Source organism: Prosopis cineraria, unplaced genomic scaffold (genome assembly GCF_029017545.1).
Source record: "Prosopis cineraria cultivar Desert tree isolate PC_DT_omini unplaced genomic scaffold, ASM2901754v1 PC4, whole genome shotgun sequence".
In the NCBI taxonomy this organism is placed as follows: Eukaryota; Viridiplantae; Streptophyta; class Magnoliopsida; order Fabales; family Fabaceae; genus Prosopis; species Prosopis cineraria.
In genome coordinates, this window is record NW_026555335.1 from 7,915,305 (window position 1) to 7,934,831 (window position 19,527).

At 32.9% G+C, this 19,527-nt stretch overlaps 2 protein-coding genes across 3 annotated transcripts; both read right to left on the reverse strand.

Moving 5' to 3' along the window:
* Positions 1–664: 664 nt before the first annotated feature.
* On the reverse strand, positions 665–5,586 carry LOC129308310 (DNA-directed RNA polymerases II, IV and V subunit 9B). The gene is made up of 4 exons (XM_054949387.1): positions 5,478–5,586; positions 5,303–5,378; positions 2,011–2,169; positions 665–1,022 (listed from the first exon to the last, which is right to left on the reverse strand). Exons 1-4 carry the CDS (start codon positions 5,504–5,506, stop codon positions 942–944), a joined length of 345 nt encoding a protein of 114 aa, XP_054805362.1. The 5' UTR covers positions 5,507–5,586; the 3' UTR covers positions 665–941.
* Positions 5,587–9,340: 3,754 nt separating this feature from the next.
* On the reverse strand, positions 9,341–11,270 carry LOC129309532 (outer envelope pore protein 16-2, chloroplastic-like). Of its 2 annotated transcripts, XM_054951138.1 has the most exons (7): positions 11,101–11,270; positions 10,929–10,980; positions 10,728–10,805; positions 10,583–10,614; positions 10,432–10,465; positions 10,106–10,173; positions 9,341–9,999 (listed from the first exon to the last, which is right to left on the reverse strand). In XM_054951138.1, exons 1-7 carry the CDS (start codon positions 11,230–11,232, stop codon positions 9,856–9,858), a joined length of 540 nt encoding a protein of 179 aa, XP_054807113.1. In that variant the 5' UTR covers positions 11,233–11,270; the 3' UTR covers positions 9,341–9,855. The 2 variants fall into 2 exon arrangements, with proteins under 2 accessions (XP_054807113.1, XP_054807114.1); XM_054951139.1 differs by lacking the exons at positions 10,432–10,465; positions 10,583–10,614.
* Between the last annotated feature and the right edge of the window lie 8,257 nt (positions 11,271–19,527).

Sequence of the window (19,527 nt, forward strand, 5' to 3'; positions counted from 1 at the left end):
TAGTCCTGTTTAATTTCGCAATTGGTTTCATAGACGTGGAAGCCCAATAGCATGCTCGGTTCGTTGATTAGCTGACTAGATAGATGGTGGTGATGCCAAGGGCAAACCAGGCTGTGGAATCTCAATCTCATTCCCTTCCCAAAATACTGCATAGCAGTTCTGATCAAAAGCTTATTGTTTTAGCAACACCACCAACATCAATTTCAATGGTGATGCCAATGGGGTCCTCAAGGTTCCCAGCTTCATTAAATGATCCTACTATTTGCTACCCTTGGTTCATCTATAAAGCAACTATGTTATAAATAAAGACCATGCACTACTCGTCAGCCAAAAGCAATAGAAAATCTGTGTAACAAACAAATTAATGATGTCCTCTATTAGCTGAACTGATCTTTCAGTTCTTTGTATCTTATTTAGTACTATTTTATATTTATTGTTTTAGCTTTCCTTCCTTCTCCTTCAGTTCTGACACCTTGGGGTTTGAGAAAGAATAAAGAGAGAATAACAAGCAAGGACCCTGTAAAAACAATAATGTCAAATTAAGATTTTTTTTTAACACTAACGTTCCTAAATTTGGTACTCTTTCTCCTATATTTCAAAACTAAAATTCTTGATTTGACATTAATATTTTTATAAGGTCCCTACTTGTTATTCTCTCAAGAAGAAAAGCATATGACAGGAAAAGTTTTTGCCATACATCTTGTGCTGAATGTCACCTTCAATTCCATATATCGTTCATCTATCATCTATTGTAATCGAGTTAGCATTTAAGATAAAATTCACAAATGCTGACAAAGTACACTTGGCTGAAAAATTTCCCCAGGGAGGTGCAGTTAAAAGCCCCCAATACTAGAGTATGAATGTCCTCACGTCAACCATGTTTTACATAATAACAAGAGTAGCATGTTAGATTTCCGACCTCGATTTGAGCGAGCAACATTTTAATCCCTCCACCGGTGGCCACAGTTCGGGTTGCAGCAAACAAAAAACAGTGTCATACCTTCTTCCCCTCTGGCTGTTGCCTGCATAAATTCATAAACTTGTTAACACCCAACTCCTTTCAAATGTGTTTGAATATGCAAAATTATGTAAAATATTGCATTTCTCCAACTTCTGTTTAACTCGACAAGCTTGTAGGCATTGGTGCTAGTAGAAAATATGTTATGTAGCTTCATTATCGAAGAAAATCAGAATGGAAAAGCCGTCCCCCATCCAGTGAAGTCAAGGATGACACAGTTAATTTATGATCTTCCTTCAATTAATTACAAACAAACCAGCGTTCTCAAAGCATGCTGCTTTCTAAATTATATGAATCACCGTAAATTACATATAAACTGTTTTACCTGAATCATGTAAACAGACATCATAACGGCACCGCAACATTTTTTACATTGAAATATATGCTCTATATATTTCATGTCATTTAAGCATCAAATTCAACTACAACGAAAATTATGTAATGTTATATAAGATTTTTAATAATTCTTGTGCATGCACCTATTTTTAATCTATAAATGTACATTTAGTTATTATTGATTTGACTACTATCCAACTACTAATCAATTGTAAACAAGTGCTTTCATCAGTTCAATAACTGAACACTCACAGCACTATATCATCCCATGTTTGAATTTGGATATAATGACCTGCGTATCATTAAGTACAATGTTATTCAATTCTTACATGTTATTTTACTGCCAGAGAAATTTTAGCATATCCTGTATCTTAAGGCTAAGGTTTGAGTGACAGTTATTTCTCTCACTCTGTAACCCTGAGCAGTGCTGTGTGCTTCCACAACAAGAAAACACATATAAAACAGTTCTGCCTCCACTCCACAATCTAGTTTCCCAAATTTAGGATGTTAGAATTAACCTTTAGTGCTAATAATAAGGGAGTTATCATTTTAACGTGGTTCCCACAAGTAGATTCGTGGCTGTCCACAAATCATTAGCATTCCCCTCCTATCCCATCTTAGTGCACAACTGCCCACAGGTAAAAGAGAGACTTAACCTGGAAAAAAACAGCTTCTCCATGGTTGCATTGAGTACAACGGACGGACTTTGTGCGAGGAAGAGTAGGATCTGCAGCTACATCCTGCAACACTTGAGTGCGCTCCCCAACAGAATGATGTATCTCATTTCTATAGACACAGTTATTATCCGCAGCCTCCTGAACAATGATGAGTAAATGATTAATGGGCATATGGCTGAACTTACTCATGATGAAACTGGATGGAGTTCCTCCATAACAAGCACAGGCAATTAATTTTTATAGCAAGGCATAGTGATGTAAAAAATACTTTATAATCAAAGAACAAAAATATGAAAACAGAAATGCTATAATCAAAACATATTTTAAACAAAATAAATATAAAGCAATAGATACTTACAAGGACTAAACCCCATTTTCTCGGTTTTACCTACAGCAAGGAGAGTTTGTTGAAAGACAAATTCTTAAGAAAAATCCCACCATTTGAACACAATCACCACTTATTTCTACTTTTAACAATTGCAAAGTATAAGTTCTAGAAGATTGACAAGACAATCAAGGGATCTTTCCAGTACTGGGTATCTAAGCTGCCCTAAGACTTAAAGACGTCCTTAACACAGATGACAAAACTAGCCAGGTAATTAAAGCTGAAACACGTGAGGTATGGTTCCTTTTATTGCCCAAGGTGAGATATCAGAGAAACTCATGCTTCAATCATTTGAAACAAAATGATACTGAATAAAATAGCCAAGTTTAAAATAAACAAATAAAACTCTGCATTGGCTCATAATAAAGGCATTAGGAGGAAATGAGAAATAAAATGGAGATGGGTTACAACAGCGGTCCATCTCCAAAATTTACATACAAGGAAAAAAGAAAGAGATGTGGATAATTAAGAATGAAACAATGGAGGTGACATGAAAATTGATGAGCAAGGAAAGACAGGAATCAAGAACTTCAGGTTCTTTAGCTTCATTTTAGGAAATCAATCAGCCGGCAACATCAATAATTTGATGTCTTTTTGGATAGACTTTTTTATTTTGCATGTCATTCTGCTGATAGCTGCAGTCATTTTTTTAGGGGGAGGGTGGTACTATACTGGAGCCAACGGTAGGTGCTTCATGCTTCACAGGAGCATGCAAACAGGCATTAAAAGTGAGCATCTTCCTGCAGACATCAAATGATGCTTCTGCTACAAACCGCTGTGCCTTAAATCCTAGGCATCTGTCTTGCTACCTTGGACTCATTGGCTCCAATATTTTAGGCATACAGACAGTGTAGAAGCAGAGCAGACATACATGCTAACTAACCACAGTAAGTATCATATGCCTGGAAGGCTGAGCTTTTTCAATCATCAGGCAACCTATAATATTACAAAGTAAGGACAATCTATAAATCTCAAAACCATCTACAATCATAAGGTGGGTTCATCCCTTGAATCGAAAAGCATCAAAATAATAAAATCCCAAATACTAGGAAAACATGTTTGAAGAATTTGAAGAACTCCAAATAGTACGTATCCTACATTATTATAAGAAAGTTTCTTCCAACCTGAATAGATTTCACTCGCATAATCAAATGAACATGATGTTAATGAAAGTATTCTAATTTGTCAACGTCAGTTAGGTTAAATCGTATGGAACTTAGTACAATTTAAGCAAAATCTTGAATTCAATCTTTGTGAATGGCAAGAAACACATTGGAAGAGCTCCCCTAATTAGGACCTAGCCCAACACGATTTTGGATTGAACGGTAGTATTAGATTTCATATGATTTATCACCCAAAAATATCTAATTTTGGTGCATTTTACAAACATTAGGAGGAAGATTAAAAAGCAACCATGACCTTCTTCAAAACCCAAAAAAATTGGAAAGGGTGAAATTATATCTCAGGAAATTAAAATAATGGTAGGAGATTTTAATAGCTGAAACAATTCGCATAAACTAAAATAATTGACATTTCAAAAGGACATAATTGGTCAATTTGCATTTGATTTTAGGTAGAAATATGGAAATGGACTGTTTCTAAGCATGGAATGTGAGTTGTGGAGTGAATATAAAAACAACAGTTCCATAGAAATCCAATGCTATTCACATATTGAATCAGCCATGAAAAAATAGGATAAATGTGCAAATTTGACCATATATTTTTTTTTCAGAAGCATCTGATAGCCTAAACTATTAAGTGATACAAAATAAATTATTAATTTTCAAAAATGGAGCATCCAGAAACTTGCCATTAATTTCACCTAAGGAATATTATGTGAGGCCCACAACAACACGCGACACTCCACGTCAGCATGTATAAAAGTGCAAATTCAATTATGAACTATTTTTCAATGAGCATTAAGTAGCCCCTACTATGAAAAACAAACTATCAAACACCTTTCCATCAATTTTGATTAAACACGGTTTATTTTCAGACTTATGAGATTCACAATGCATCAATCTCTTCTATTTTCTTGTCTTTGTTTTCAATCTCAGTTTGAGAAAAAGAGGTTCAAAAAGTTCTTAACAAGCTTCTATTTCATTAACATTGTCTTCGTAAATGTCTTCAGATAAAAACTTTTTAAACATTTTCTTATCAAGCTGACATTAAGAACAAAAGCAAGAAGATTAGAGAGATTGACGCGTTGTGAGCCCCATAAGTATGAAAATATATGATGTTTAATCAAAATTAAGAAGAAGGTATTGAATAGTTCGTTTTTTATAGTAGAAGCTACTCACTGCTCTTCCAAAAATAGTTCATAGCTAAATTTACACCTTTACATTTGCTGACGTGAAGTGCTGGTGAAGTGTCATATATCATTGTGGGCCCCACATAATGTCCATTAAGTGAAGTTAATGACGTGTTACTAGATGTTTCATTTTTTAAAATTAATTTATTTCACACCATCTGATAATTTAAACTACCAAATATTTTTGAAAAAATAGTACATGGCCAAATTTGTACCTTTATACTAAAAAAATGCATCAGTTTCAGAATCTTCCATGGTTATAAATAGAGTTGAATAGTCTCGTAATTGTTGACATCAAACCCGGCGCAGAAAAATGCAGCTATTCTGAAATGCAATATTTCATATATCAGACAACTGAACAAACCCCAATGCATCAAAGCTTTGGCATTCTAGCAAAATTTAATGGGCAGAATTGTCAATCAAAATTTATAATTAAGCACCTCCGAAGCAAAAATACATCGAATGTCTATTCAACGAGTCTGCCACAAGCCTAACACTTAGCAACAACGCAAAAACAAGAAGGAAGATTAAAGGGGGAAGGACAAAAATTAAGCGAAGGTAAGTTAAAGAAGAACCTGGTGATCACAGTTACGGCAAGCATAGAGAAGAATCTTCTGCTCCTTGTCCTCTTTAGGATAAAGAATGTTGTTGCTGAAATCAAAAGGTGAAGAAAAAAGTGTGAAAATTGAAGCCTAAGTTCAGTGCAATAAAAGCGTCGTAATGAGGAAGGTAAGGAAAACAGGTAGCAACCATTCGCGGCAAAACTTCATAGTACTCATCTTGAAAGGACGACGAAGAACGAGATGCAGGAGGCGAGACTGAAACCCGGGGGGAGGGTGGGGGGGGACAAAACCTGAAACTTCCGTAAAACAGAAAGCTCAGGGTTTTTCGGTTCTCGCGGGTATGGGTCGCCTTGGCCCTTGGTGTCTTTTGGCGGGCACCTATGCCAAAATCTCCCCTCTTTATTATTTATTTATTTATTTTTTATGCCGAGAGCATTCTAAAATCTAAAAATTTATAATTATTAACGGTATATAACTAAATTTTCAGAGTTCTATTTAAAAAAAAAAAGCTCAATGACTTTTAAAATAAATAAAAATTTAAAAAAGAATGATAATTAGATCTGTTAAATTAATGATAATTACGTTTTTAATAATTTTTTTAAGTTGAAAATATCAATTCCGATTATAATAAATTTACGAGTTAGGTCCAGAATGTTAAATTAATAATAATTAAGTCTCTAATAAATTTTTAAAAAAATAAATTAAAAATACCAATTCAGATTATAATAAATTTAAGAGTTTTAATTGCAATTAAATATTTAATTATCAAATATTACTCTTAAATTTAAGAGAAATTTTTATTTATAACTATTTAAATTAATGTTTATAATTTATTTTATAAAAAAATTATGAGAAATTTAATTATTATTATTATTAATTTATTTCTTTAAAATTTAGCTGTCATTCTCCCAAAATTTATTCCAAAAAATTCAAAGAGGTGGTGTTGATGTATAATAATCCCAACTTCACTGTAAAAACTAAAAGTCTCTTTCTCTCTAATAATCCCAACCTCACCGTAAAAACTCTCATTTTGACGAGAAATTTCAAAGCCGGTGGAGAAGCACATGGAAGGGATTATTATTGTTTCTGTTGTTCATGACTATTTTTGTTAAAAAAAAAGATCTTGATCATATATATTTTTGAATAATACATGATAATATATTCTAATAAGGAACCCCAAAAAAAAATTCTAGTTCACATGTAGAGTTTGAATCTTTTCATTGTCTACCACTTTCCTATTAAGAAGTAGGGGTTGATCAAAAAATATAAAAGCTATATATAAAGCATGCCTAGTAAGATTATGGACACAAAAATTAGTTTCTCTATATATAACGTTTAAAAAAAAAAATTAAAGCTGTGCAGACAATTTCTTGCACACTCGATAATTTATTTGAATAAATATTGATTGCATCAGTTGTGATCAAGTTGATAACCTCAGTGCAATTTGTGAAAATATTTATTCTTTGAAGCTTGAATAGATTATAACAAAGATCAAAACCTTGTACCACCCCAATAATTTTAGTGATGGTAAGAGGAAATTGACCAACATTGAAGTTAAACCCCACAACCCACTTGACTATCCTTGTCTACACTTAGAAGAATCATTCTTATAATTGCTCTCTTTTTCTTATAATATAAGATAATTTGAGATAAGATTATGCATACCAGTAAAGCTCAATAATAACATTTTACAAACTTACTTTTTTAAAATAAAAATATAAACTTTTAAAAATAATCTTCATTTAATATAATTTTAAATTTACAATCATTTCAAATCTTTTTTCAATTGAAGGATAATATTGGAAAAACATTATTAATAAAACTTTACTTCTATCAAATTGTCTTATATTTTGAAATAATAAAATTCCTCTAGCATTGTCTTATAATTTGAAATAAAGGGAATATAAAATAGTAAAGGGTTTGAACACATTTCTTTTTCTTCCTAATGCGTTGCTTAATCACCACGTATAGCGGTTAAATCATAATAGACTTAGCTTGATGTTTACAAAAGATGCATAGGATTAAGAGCAAGAGTTCTCTTGTTCTCTGGAAAAATTTTACTCCTAGATTTAAAGAGTATGTATGATCTTAGAGATCTCCTTAAAATCAACTTGATTCTAAAGAGATCTCTTAAGAGGATTAAGGTTGTTTCCTTGATTTCAGACGCCCTCCAAAAACTACCCATAACCAGTAATTAGAAATTCAAATTCCAAATCAAAATAAAAGGTAACCAACCTTGTCAAAAATAATTAATCAAGTTGAATTTATTGGGGCCGAGTCTATTTTTCTCAACCATTAAGGGTGGATTATATATATCCCAACGCTGATTGATTGGTTCACTATACACTTAAATGTCGATGTGAAATAAATTCATTGAGCTAGAAGTAGACTAATCCTCACAGGTAGGTTTTGTTATAGTGTTTGACTAGCGAAAGTAAAGTTGAAGTTAGCATGATGGAGAGCATGCTTGAAGGGCAAGAATAAAATGAGTATTTAGTTGTCCTTCCTTGCCAGTAGCATTAACAGAAACCAGCTCTGAAGAAGCACAAGCTGTATTTCTATCCGGATTTTGCAAGAGGTTGAATCTGTGGAAGGAAAATGAGCTTGAAATTGAATGCTGCTTATTTCCCCTGTTCACAAAAGCTGGTTTATTCTGCTAAATCGATAAGAAACTGTCCATCAGAGTAACTTGGTTGTGTTGGTAGTGCGTGTGGTTTCATGTTGAAAGCCATTAAAACCATATAATCTCAGTAGAAGCAGCTAATTACATCATCCAAAAGCCAAGGATATAGAATAGAATGATACAGCATAATAATTTCAAGTATCATATTCTGATATGCAACCAAGGATCAGAACCAGTTTATTGAATCAAAACCAGATCAAGCAAACCACTAGAAAGTCATCAACTGAGCGTGATTGAGTTAAATGCCAGATGCAAGGGTTGAATCTGTGAATGAGCTTGAGTGCTGCTTATTTCCTCTCAACAACGTCCACTAGCTTCAACTGTCTCATTCAATGACCTAATGGAGTTTAGTCTAACATATATAATAGATAGCTCCAGTATAATAACCCCAACTCCAAGTGTCTTATTTCAAGCATCGTAGTCTGATATAAGACCAAGGATCATAACGTTATTGAATCAAAACCAGATCAGGTAAATCATAACAGAAGGACGAGTAAAGAGGGTGTTAGACTCAAACGCTAGTGCACAAAATATGCAGGCATATAACCTAACAATTACACACAGTGATTGAATTATTATGACCCAGAATAACACTTCCATTAAGAACACCTTGAGTGAGTCCCACTAGATTGGTGACGCCATTGATGTTTTGCTTTCCGCTGTTGCCAAACAGGCCTATCGCTGCCGACGTGGGAACCGGAGTTGCTGGATTAGTATGGTGGTGCTGGTGGGAAGTTGTTGCTGGTAGTGGTAGTGAAACTTCTGAGATGCTCTTTGCTTTATTGAATTTCGATGTGGTGGGGCTCTTGAACTTGGATTTGTTATCGAAGAGATTGAAATCCTCGTCGTCGTCGTTGGTCCCAAATAGATCGTCATCGTCCTCCTCCTCCTCCTCCATAAAAGCAACTTGTCTGGTCTTACCCTGCCAACTCATATAGACTTATTGGATTCGGAACCTGTTACTGTCTAGTCTAGGACATACTTGAAGGAGCAAGGTCGTTTCCTTATAATAAGTTATACATGTATCTACATGCTAGCGTGAATTCAAAGCTAGTGATAAACAATTAGTTGAGTATTGCTCACGGATTCGGTTACAAGATAAGATCATCCCAGGCTAGAGTTTTTATTCGTTTATATCAATATTATACCGATATAGGATAGATAAAGCACAAATAATGCTATGTGATTTTTAAAGTTTTGTTTATTTATTTATTTATTTTTGGCGAAATTAGAGACCTCTCCTTTATTTTCTTTTCAATCAGTTAATAGAGTCATGTCCATGAGCAACATCAATCATCATCGGCACCGAAAGACTATAAGCACCGATCAAATAACAGCTATAATTAATGCTTTCTTAGATACAATTATCAAATAGTGGGTTCGGTGAATATCCTAAGCACGCTCACTCAACACGATAATAGTTTGATTCAATTGAATAGTTGTTAATGATTCTATTACATACTACTAAAAAAAATATCAAATTTCAAATTTTTAGAGGATATACTACAAGTAAAGAGTGTTCTAATAGCATAGTTTTAAATTTTTAAAAAGAAATATAAATTAATAATTTTCAAGTATTTACTGAATTCAAGTCTATAAATAGGAAATAATTAAAAGGCAAAAACTAATAAGTGATCACTTGTCTCTTCCCTTCGAGTTTGAACTTGGGAAATTATATAAAAGAAAAAACATTCGATAACACGAGAAAGCCTTCGATCAGAAAGTCATTAATGGTGGTGACAAAGTTCAAAAGGAAACCATTACAACTACAACTACATCTAAAACATGAACAACATATATCTAAGAGAGGGATTTTTTTTTTTTTGTTGGCGTGTGCTTGAGGTATGGAAAAAAGAAGACTAACGTAAAAGCCAGTCTCAGCTCAGAAGATCCAAGAGAGGAGATTGGCGGCGGCGGAGACGGCGGCTCCAGCTATTGCACTTTGCACAATCTTCTCGTGAGATGAGTTTTCTGATGTAAGCGCAAGTGTGGCCCCTGTGAGTGCTCCTGCTACTGCACTGTTTTTCTGCACAAAACACCATTAATCATGACATCATGTTTCTTTAGTTTAAGGAATGCTAAGATCATGCTTTATAAATTGAGGAGGCAAATCGCTGTTTGAGAAGATTTACCCAATCATGAACTCCACGAGCCTCCTTTAGGCCATAGGTGAGTCCTGAATATAATCCGGCAGCCAACCCTGCATTAAGACTTCATATCTTATAAGGTTACAAATTTCTCAACATGTCGAAATTAATGACTGGATTTGTTACTAAAATAACATTGCCATTAGTCATACAAGTTTGGTTAAACAGATTGAAATAGCTCAGCTTAATTTGCCTTGTAAACTTGATAATTAGATAATACATTCCATTGATCAAACAGAATCAAGGGAATTCACGTTCTTGTACATGCAAAAGCAGAGGAGATAGACATTAAGGGTATGTATCATAATTACCCCATTGAAAGGACTCCTTTCCGCTATTCTTGACCTGAGCAGGCAAAAAAAAAAGAAAAGAAAAAGGAATTAAGACTATGAAAAATAAAAGGTTCGAAATAAAACTATAGGGAACAAATAAGTATACAAGCTTAGGTTGCTTATAACTCACCATGGTCTCGAGAGATTTACTGTTAGTCTCTCCTGGACGAAATCATAGAGCAAAAGCAAGCAACAACAATACGGCCTTAATTTGTGCAAAGTAAACATGAAGGAGAGTTAGAAATGCGAAAATTAGATGGCGGAATAAGTTGTACCTCCAAGACCGGGAAAACGAGCTTTTCTGGCATCTGAAACATCAGGCACGATGCCGCTAGCATTATCAATGCCCGCACCTAGGAATCAATTTTATGTATAACATAAAATGGATGGCGATTTCAGGAGAAGCAAGCATGAAGTTGAACAGAAAAGCAGAGATGGATGGATGGAAAAGACGAAGAGGGGGAGAAGCATTGCACCTTCAACAGCCGTGAAATAAGCCTCACGGGCCACGGCTTGGACAGCTCCTATCTGCAATATTCATTTTATGGAAATAAGGAAAGCATAAAAAAAGAATAGTGAAATAGAGCGCTATCATAATGAGGCATGTACTTCAAAAGTGGCGATGATTAAGAAAGAAAATGAAAGTACCGCAGCAGCTTTGAGGAAGCTGTTGGAGACGCGATTGAGGAGAGGGTGACCGAAGTCGAAGAGAGGAACTTCGTTGTCAAAGCTACGAAGCTCCTGCATCAGAGATCGGGAATCCAAGTTGCTGCTGCTCATTTTCCTCGCCGATATGATGCTTAATCAAAACACCTCTATTCTCTCGTTCTATTGTGTTCTCAAGCATGCAATAATGCGCCACGCTCAAACTTCCTGATATGCGCGATGATGATGTTGCTTCGACTGGCTTCCACAACACGTTACACGTGTTATTTCCACTCACGCGTGCCTCTTTCTGTTTTTGCCAACACGTTACACGTGTCTCCCTTCTCTGCTTGCATTTTACTGATCTGAACCTTACCCGTCCTTTTTTTCTTATTACCCGTCTTGTCATGTGATTTTTTTATCATAATTTTAAAATTTTATCCATGTGAAATTTTACATTTTATACAACAATTTAATCTTGGAGTTTTTCGATAATCATGACATACCCTCTATACTCTATAGAATTAAAATTAAAGCGCATTTACAAATATTCTACCAACCACTTTTATTTGTATTTAGATTATAAATTTAAGTAATTACTGATTTTTTTATTATTATGGTATGCATAATACTGGCTTATTGAGCTCATTCACCTTTTATGCTAATGTTTTTGAAAAAAATTGTCAAAAAGGACTTCACCAAATTTTATTTTGTAAAGAAAGACTCAGGAGAGATTTAATATTGAGGCTCTTTGCTAATATTAATTCATTAGATCAAATGACCATATTGTCCCTAAGAAAATATTACTCCTCCAAAAATTCTCTCCTCCAGTGAAAGCTTCTCCAGCCCTTGGTAAGTGTTTGCCTCGACAAGGTCTCCCCAACAACCACTGAGGAGAGTGAGCCAGTGTCTTTGAGTGTTGTTATGGTGTGTAAATTGTGCCACTGTTGCCACTATTATGTTTTCAATGTTGTTAATAAAAGGTGAGGAAACTATTAAATAGCAAATGAGCAGCCAAGTGATCGAACTCCATCGCGATCACTAACCTTGCAATTGCAAATTTATCAAAGAAAGACACTTACAATCAAAGTCCATCACTGCCCATACCACATTTCTTCAAGGTTTCTTCCACAATCTTCTTATGTTACCCACAACTTTTCAAGTCCCAGGATCCGTGGCTTTTGTTTGAGTTTGTAGTTGAAAGTATGGTTCCTAGGAAGTTCGTTGAATGATCACAAACATTTTGGTAATCAGTTTTCATTTTATGATTATATTGATTTTTATCAAGTACATGACTTAATTAAGTTGAATCTGGGTTTGATGTGGTATTTGAATGCATACTTTTTGTTTATTTAGTTAAATTAAGTAAAAAAATTTAGTCCATGAAAGAAAGTTGCAATGGATGATTCAACTTGTGATTTCACTTCTAGTTGATTAAAAGATAATGGTCTTTGTGTTTTGCTTGGGAGCTTGTATATATCCAAAGTTATTTTATAGTTTAAGTGAAAGACTTTCTATAAATAAGGACTTTTGATACAACTATGTCAGGTGCTTTCTTGGTCCTTATAGATAGGAAATTTGCTTGGTTACTTTAAAAGCTTCTTGTTCAAGTAGGAAATTTGCTTGGTTATTTTAAAAGGATTTTTCATCTCAGAGCATATGTTGTTACTAAACAACCATTAATTGAGAATTGTTTTTAAGAATATGTTTGACATTTATTTTTCTTATCCTATATTTTGATCTAGAAGAAACCTCAAGTTTATATTATTATTTGTTGCAAAGGATGCCTAGGACTGAGGTTGTGTCATGTAAACTATTTGCTCATGCAAGTCTATAGACATATTAATGTAGAATTCTAGTATACTTGTTTCCACCTTCATTAAGGTCCTAGTTGATCATGTCTATGACACACAATATAGTATATGGCCTATTTTTTACACTTACCCCATCTCCAAGGATATGATAGAGGATGAGATTAATGGATTTAGCTAGAACTTATCTCATCAATGATTCTATATTTTATTAAATTTTTACTTTATCTAGTATAAAGAAGATAAATCAATCTATGAATTACATTTGATGAAACTTTGTTGTTCAGACTTTAATTCTTTCCTTTTGTTTTATAGTTTTCAACTCTCTTCTATTGTTTTTAGTTTTTCACAGGTTCAAATGTAAGAGATAAATTTCTACGAGTAAAAAGAAAAGTTTAAATTTTGTGTATAGGGATAGACCTTGAGCAACCATCTAGAGAATGTCAAGAGGAAGGCAATAGGAATCTTGTGATTGTTGAGGCAGTTGATGGAGTAGATGTTGAATCTTGCTCACCACTATATTTTTGTTTGACAATTATAATTGGAATGGGGAAGCAAGCTCACCTCCTTACTTTTACTATGAGAATGTTACACGTGTTTATAAAGGTGTTTGGCAAACAATATCTAGGTTCTTGTATTATTTTGTTGTAATATAATATAGCTTATATTGTCAAGAGATTAAAAACACGTTATTGTTTAATAATAAATAAATTTGTTGATATTCAATTATTGTTCTTTATGTTGTAAGTTGGGGTGATTAAACTTTACATATAACAATAATAACCATTAAGAATATCTTTTGGTGTTTCATGAAAAAGAATCAAATTTTCAGGATAACCATTAATGTTTTTAGCATATCCATAAGTGTTTTCATGAAAAATGAATAAATTTTCGTAATAACCATATGCATTTTCAAAGTATCATTTAGTGTTTTCATGAAAAATGAGTAAGTCATATGTTATTATACATATATATTCAAATGTCCTTTAAATGTATCATAAAAACATGTGTTACACAAGATCTGAAGCACGTTTTTCAAGATATCACAAATGAATATCATGAAAATGAATATCTATTTCCATTTCATTATCTTTAAGATTCCATTTTATTCAAATATCCCTTATCGATATTTGAAAAATGAGTTTAGGACCCTTATTTTTTAGGATATCTCCAACAATTTTCATGAAAAATAATGTCGCATAAGCTTAGCAACATTACTAACTGTTAAAATTTCATGATATTCCAAATGGTTTTCATGAAAAACTAAGGTAAGAAGATTCAACATTCTCTAAGGTTAACATTTATTTGAAAATACATTTTAGTTATCATGAAAAATAAGGTTACATTGAAGATATCTGCATATATAGCTAGGAAGACTAGTTGTATATCATGAAAGGCATCTACGCCCATAAGAAAATGCATTTTCAAGGCAAATCAATTACATATAAGGATAGATTCCATGAATATATGAAAGAATAATGCACATAACAGGAGCCAATTGCATTTAAGGGAGGTCAAGTGTATATGCAGAGTAACTTTCTCCATTATTGAAAGAGTATTACATCCTATTGAAGATATCTACATATATTGGAAGACTTATTGCATCTCACTGAAAGCATCTACACCCGTGAGAAAATGGACTAGTTGCATTTCGTTTGTGGAAGATTATTGCATTATGTTGAAGATTCCTGCAAATATGAGAAGACCAATTGCATGTGTTTAATGTCATATGCACCCATAACAAAATGGACCTTTAAAGAAGATGCATTACATATACAAACTGATTAGTTGCATATATTGAAGATTTTTGCACATGAAGGGAGCCTACTGCATTAAAGGGAAACTATTTGCATATGTATGATTAGTTTTTCATTCGTGAAAGATGATTGCATTTTGTTAAATATTCTTATATATTAGGGAAGATCAATTGCATATGATTGATATCATATGTATCCATAATAAAATGGACCTTTAAGAAAGATGCATTGCATATATCGACTGATTAGTTGCATATACTGAAGACTTTTACATATGAAAGGAGCCTACTAAATCAAAGAGAAACCTCTTGCATATGCATGGTTAGTTTCTCATTCGTGAAAGATAATTGCATTTCATTAAAGATTCCTACATATAAGGGAAGACCAATTGCATATGCTTAATGTCATATGCACCCATGACAAAATAAACCTTTAAGAAAGATGCATTGCATATACCGACTAATTAGTTGCATATATTAAAAAATTTTGCACATGAAAGGAGCCTACAGCATTAAAGGGAGACCTCTTGCACATGTGTGGTCAATTTCTTGTTCACGGAAGATAATTGTGCTCTGTTGAAGATTCTTGCATATAAGAAAAGACCAATTGCATATCCTTGATATCATATGAACATGTGTATCCCACATATAGCCTTTATTTTCATAATATCATAATTATGTATTTGAATAATGGAAGGATATTTGTTCATTTTTTCATGAAAATGCATATAGATATTCTAAAAATGTGAATGAATATTCTGAAAACATGCTCATTTTTTATAAAAACTCCAAAGGATATTATATAGTTATTCTAAAAATTTGCTCATTTTTCATAAAAATATCTATGAATATTTTGAAAATACAAATAGATATTTTAAAAATTTTCTCATTTTTCATAAAAACACTAAAGAATATTCTAAAAAATCAAATGGTTATTCTAAAAATACCAAACAATATTGTTATATGTAAAATTTAATCATACCGACTTAAAGCATAAAGAACAACAAGTGAACACCAAAAATTGAATTGAATCCAACTTCATTTCATTAAAATATAAAATTACAAATGGTCCCTCTTCTACAATTAAACAAGTCAATTGGCATTTTAATTGACAAATAACATGTTCTTACATCTCTTAACAATATAAACTACATTAGAATAAGATAATATAAAATCTTCTAGTTCTTCACACAATACAAGTGCTATCATTGCTATGTTAACTTTACTAAAGCCCTTTTGGTTTGTTACTCTATCATAATGTGGCTTTAAATGGATGCTCAGATTGCAATCTAATTTGTTTGATGATGAACAATTAACACACAGGCTAGAATTTTCCAAAAAAAGAATGAAGAATAAGAATTAAGCAGCTTCATTGACTTATTCAGTATAGGACCAACTTTAATTTTCCCATCTCTAAAGGAATTTCACCTATCATGTAACATCCTAGTTTTCTGATTTTATAACTAGCTATTAATCAAGGGTGAATTAGTAATTAGTAAAATGATTAGAAATTTAGATGATTACTTGATTATTAGAGTCTTTGGGATGTTGAATGAACAAATACGAATAGAAGAATAGTGTTTTGAAATGAAACGTGTGCGCACAGTAAAGGTGTCCCTTACTGTGCCACGCACCATGAGTAATGATATTTGCACTGTGGCACATGAACCAGAAATTCAGAAAATGACATGATAAGTTGTGAATCGGCTCGTGATTTTAGAAGGAAAAATAAATGAAAACACAAAAAGAGAGGAAAAAGAAGAAAAAGAAGGGTTGACTGCTAGGATAAGGATTCCTGGGAACTTAAAAGGCATTTCCAACCAATGGTTTATTGGGTAAGTTTCGTACTGATCTTAGCTTCGATTTTACTATAATTTTTCTTAGTATAAGTTATAGAGAAATTGAATTAGAAAAATTTAAAGGGTTAGTTTCTTACCCTATAATAATAAAAAGATTCTAAGGAGTTAAATTAAGACTTTGCGACTAGTTTGGGGTTGAATGATAGAGTTTTAAAGTTATAATCTTAGCCCTAAATCAAAGAAAAAAGGGTGGAAGTCTAGTAGAGGTGAGAAGGGATTGATAAAAGTGATAAATAGTGAAGGATGCATGGTGACAAACCTAAATTAGCTAAGTGGAAGTGAATGAATGGCTAAGTGTAACTTTAAGCAATAATTATATATTTTTAGTCAATTGTGTTAATTGACTAATAGTACCAATTGTATATAAATTAGCCTATCTTATGTGTAAAGTAAGAAAGGAAGCTTGTAACAAATCGTTAGCAATTTTGAAAATCCATGGGTAACCTTTTTTATGACAAAAGGGTTGAGATAATTGAATAACATTTCTATTCGATTATCTATTATAACTGCATAGGAGTATGAGTATGATTGCATGAAGTCTTAGAGTAAGCATTTTTTCTAATTGGATATTTGATGCATGAACTTGATTTTTATTAAACTGATTTTATGATTTGCATGTTTTGTGATGTGTGTGTGTGTGGGGTTTTATATGTGTATGAAATGTGATTATACGAAAGTATGATTATAGGGGTAGGAGTTCACTCGAAGGGAGAAATAGTAAAAGATCATATGACATTATTCTCCTTCGTACCTCACAGTGTGCGGTGTTGAAAATTGTATCTCCTTAATACCTATCAAGATACAGTGTTAGAGATTATTTTCTTAGTGCCTATTGAGGTGCGATGTTAAAGATTTGAGCCTTATAGCATTTGTGACACGGTATTAGAGCCAACGATGCCCTATTGTGTGTATTGGGAGAAACCATAATCTGAAAGTGAGATAAAACACCTTTGGCCGAGTGATTCTACCATTGAAGGTAAGCTTAGGGCCAATGAGCATGTGTGTTAGTTCAAGGCGACTCTATGATTTTGAGTCATGGTGATTTGGAGGTTTAGATGGTGGTGATCATGCTATTAGTGATGAAATATTGTGAAAATGGCTAATGAAAGTGGTGAAATGTTATATTGATGTGATTTGAAGTGAACTTTGTATTACATGTTATGTTTAATTATATATTATACAATATTTGCTTATGGTTGCATGTGATAATTGATAATATAGAGTTATTTTATTACTAAAATATTTATCTTACTCTTATGGTTACATTTCTACAGGTTATAGTAGTGAGCCGGGTAAGGTGAAAGAGTTAAGACTGGTATAGTTGTCATATTACCAAAGAGTTCTTGAGTTTTATGTAATGAACATTTCTCTTGTGTATTTTGTGTATATAAGTCACCATAAGACTTGCATGCATGTTTTAAGTTGTAAATTGTAATAATTTTATAAATTTTAGCCTATGTATATGAATATATGGTGATATAAGAAATAAGGGCTAAGATTTAGTTGTGTATACATTAGTGGTGAATAAAATGAATTTTTGCCTAAATATTGCATTGTGGCGACGTTTTGTAAAAGTTTTTCTTTGTAATAATGGGCTATCGAGCGGCTAAATTCTAATTTGTGTGTGTATATGATATACAAGTGGTCAATCAGGTGTAATAGGTTCTTTTAGAGTTGGTTCAACGCCTAAAATGGTCTAATGAAATAATGTGAGCAATTTGAGAGCTTGGGCACACTATATTTTTGAAAAATATAGCTTTTTACACCTAAGTATCTAAATTTTAATTGGATCTTTGAATCATGTATAAATTTATCTTATTAACTAAGTTATGTGTGAGTGCTTGAATCACTCTGATCTAACATTGTATGTGAAAACGATGCATGTCGAAAGTTTGCCCTGTGAACTAGTTTTTTACAACAAAAATTATTGTCATGTGCGCCACGGTACATTTTGTGCCTTGTTACGATGCATGGCATAAAGAAAGGGAGCCTGTGGCTTTGTGCCACATACCGCGACGCATGCCCCATAATCTGACCTTATTTCTTCTGTGTTTAAGCATGCAATGAGTGTGATAAATGCATATGTTTGATTTTCACTGTATATTACTCTAATATGTTAAGGATTTTGATGATTTTAAAAATCAAGTCTTGAATCCCAAGCTTTTCAAACAAATTTTAAATACAATTTGATTTGAGATTGTGGTGATTGAGTTAACCCCTCCTAATGTTCATGAAAGTAGACATTATACATTATAAAAACCAATTGAATGGAGAATATCTTTTATCCTAGAAGAACAATGAAGTGTTGAAGAGAGTCCAAAGTTCATTACAAAAGTGCAAGTCATAGAAAACAAAGCAAACTTTTTGATGTGCTTATGAAAGAATTCGTACATGGCTTCAACTCATAATTTTCTTGAGAGAGTAAATTAATAGTGCGCCTCTAGTAGCGTAGAGTATTGTTGAATGGGGATTCAAAACAATGACACCTCTTAATTGATCTACCGTATCATCTAACTCCCATGAAAAACATAAACAATCAAATTGATAAAGGAGAGTGATCTTCAAGAAATAGGGTATGATAAATTTCAAAAAAAAAAAAAATTATCAAGGAAATTTAAATCTGTCTTTTAAAATAGAATCCATGAACCTTCTTCCGCTTAATTTTGCCTATGCTCTTTCTCACATAAATTTGGATCTAAATTGTTTGTTGAAAACTTGGCTTTTAGAATAGATTTTCAAGAACAACACAAACTTAAAAGCTTAAATCAACAAGAATAAGAAAAATCATCAAACTTGAAAGCTTACATTTGAGGGCCAACAAATCCTAATCTCTCCATTTGCTCCAAATCACTGACACATAACATCACTCACCAAAATGTTGCCTCACATCAAAACCACACACGCCAATTGCTAAGGAGACACCAATGAAGCAAACACTAACTAACCAAGGGCCAAAGAAGCTCTCATAAGAGGAGAGAATTTTTTAGGGGAGAGAGATTTTGTC